The following is a 2,391-nucleotide window of genomic DNA, read 5'->3' on the forward strand; positions in this document are numbered from 1 at the left end:
CGCGGCTCCCGGCGCGGCCCCGCCGGGGCGCGGGGGGGGCTCTTGCATATCGTTGGCCATAAATATTTATTAATCGAAATGAAACGGAACAGAAACACGAAAGCACTTCTGGTGTCGGACAGGCGGGTCCCCTTTGCTACAACTGTTTTTTTTTGTTTTTGTTTTTTTCAGGTTTTTTGCAAAACTTTTTTTTTTTTCGTTTTTAAAACATTTCTCAGAAATTCTCCTCCTCCCTGTTCTCTAAAAATGCTGGTTTGTCTAAGGTGGTGCGGGCAGGTTCAAAAATAACGTTATCTCTGGTTTACCGGCGTCTCCTGACCGAAGGAATGCATCAAAACTGGGACAAATACAAACGAAACGGGCTCGGCCCGCCCGCCGGGGCCCGGGAGCCTAGCCGGGCCGGGGCGTCCCGGGCCGCCCCGCCGGGAGCCCGCCAGGCCCGGGGCCGCGGCCCCGCTCCCGCTTGCATAGCTGCGGGCTGCCCTGCCGTGCACGGCCCCGGCTCCGCCAGCTCGGGAAAACCGGGGCAGTTCTGCAATTTTTTTTCTTTTTTTTTTTCTTTTTTTTTCCGTTTCAAGTTTTTAAAACAGGTAAAAAATGTCCTGACACACGCGCTGCGAGAGGAGCTCCCGGGCACCGGGGGCGGAGAGCCCCGGCGCCGGGGGACCGGGAGCGGGGCCGGGGCCGGGGCCCCCCAAAGCAAAGTGCATCTCTGAGCGTCCGCCGGGCCGTGCCTGCTTGCATAGATAGAAATATTGGTATCTCCGTTTCGCCTCTTTATTGCTTCGGAAAGTTTCGCTCCACGCCGCAGCGCGGGTCTCCTCTCGCTCCCACGGGCCGGGGGCAGCGGGTCTCCAATGCTCGGGGGGGGGGGGCTCACGGCGCCGAAAGGAAGAAACGGCCCCCAAACGGTGGGGAATTTAAAAAATAAAATAAAATAAATAAAATAAAAAGCAAACGACGCGGCCCGACCCAGCGCCCCGGGCCGGACGGGGCTCCCGGGCGCGTCACCACTGGGCCCCGCCGCTGGCCGGGAGGAGCCGAGGGCARCGCTCGGCGCGACTCCCCCCTCGGAGAGAAAAATAAAAATAAATTTTTTTAAAAAAAAGCACTTTGTCCCCACGGGGCCCGGGGACCCGCCGCCGGGGCCGGGTCCCCATATTGCACCAAAGCCCGCGGCGGAGTCCCGGGGGCCCGGCGGGGGCGGCGGGGCGGGGGCGGCCGCGTGTGCCGGCGGCGGGGGGTTAATTGTGGAAGAAGGCGTTGAGCTCCTCGTACATGGGGCCCCGCTCGTGCGGGAGGTGCATGTCGTAGGGGAAGATGTTCTCGGAGTGGACCCCCCCGCGCATCCCCGACGAGCCGAAGACCAGGTTGTGGCCGGAGGGCCGGGAGCCGGGCAGGGCCGAGTAGTGCATAGAGTAGTGGTAGCTTTTCTCGTGGTCGGGGGAAGAGTCTTGCTTGAGGGAGAAGTTGCCGTTAATGCACAGCGGGGGGCTGAGCCCGCCGTCGTACTCCGAGCTGTTGTAGTCGGGGGACGCGTTGCCGTAGAGGCTCTCGTAGGCGGAGGCGCAGTAGGCGTGTGTCCTTAGCCCGTGGGAGCCGGGCCCGGCGGCGGGCGGGCACTGCGCCGCGGCCAGCCGCGAGCAGGGGTAGGGGTAGGGGTGCACGGCGAAGGAGGCGTTGGGGCCGTGGTAGCGACCCGCCTCCTGGCCCTGCTCCGTGAGGAAGTTGCGGGAGTTGAGCTGCAGGCAGCCGGCCACCAGGTTGGTGGTGGGCTGCGAGAGCCCCTTGCACAGAGTCTGCACGTAGGAGACCAGGTCGGGCCGCTTGCCCGAGCGCAGGATCTCGGAGAGGGCCCAGATGTAGTTCTTGGCCAGGCGCAGCGTCTCGATCTTGGAGAGCTTCTGGGTCTTGGAGTAGCAGGGCACGACCTTGCGCAGGTTGTCCAGGGCCGCGTTGAGGTCGTGCATGCGGTTGCGCTCCCGGGCGTTCGCCTTCTGCCGCCGCAGCTTGGAGCGCTCCAGCCGCGCCTTGGTCATCTTGCGCTTCTTGGGGCCGCGCTTCTTGGGCCGGTCGCCCTCCGCCTCCTCCAGGCCTTCCTCCTCCTCCTCCTCCTCCTCCTCGTCCCCTCCTAGCTCCCCTTCCTCCTTGCTCTCCCCCAGGGAGCCCTCGGGCGGCTCCTCCGGCAGGGCGCAGCCCTTACCCTTCCTCTCCTCCTTGTCACTCCGGGCATCGTCCTCGCACTCCTCGGCCCAGCTGGAGAATTTCTGAACTTCGGGGATGAGGCTGGGCTCGCTGAAAAGTCGCGTCAACATGATGGCTGGAGCGGGGGCAAAGAGCGCAGCGTTACCCGCGGCGGACGGCGCCCGGCCCGGCCCGGCCCCGCTCGCC

General features: G+C 64.2%; 1 protein-coding gene across 1 annotated transcript; it reads right to left on the minus strand.

Annotated features, from left to right (window-relative positions):
* Nucleotides 1-1,244: 1,244 nt before the first annotated feature.
* On the minus strand, nucleotides 1,245-2,315 carry NEUROD2 (neuronal differentiation 2). The gene has a single exon (XM_085321913.1). The coding sequence runs from the start codon at nucleotides 2,313-2,315 to the stop codon at nucleotides 1,245-1,247; it is 1,071 nt and encodes a 356-aa protein (XP_085178039.1).
* Between the last annotated feature and the right edge of the window lie 76 nt (nucleotides 2,316-2,391).

The sequence above is a fragment of the Rhea americana genome, unplaced genomic scaffold (genome assembly GCF_003343005.1).
Source record: "Rhea americana isolate MKP2758 unplaced genomic scaffold, rheAme1 scaffold_726, whole genome shotgun sequence".
Lineage (NCBI taxonomy): Eukaryota > Metazoa > Chordata > Aves > Rheiformes > Rheidae > Rhea > Rhea americana.

Excerpts from the sequence above, each read along its gene's own strand:
- NEUROD2 (XM_085321913.1), bottom strand. The coding sequence starts at position 2,315 with ATGTTGACGCGACTTTTCAGCGAGCCCAGCCTCATCCCCGAAGTTCAG.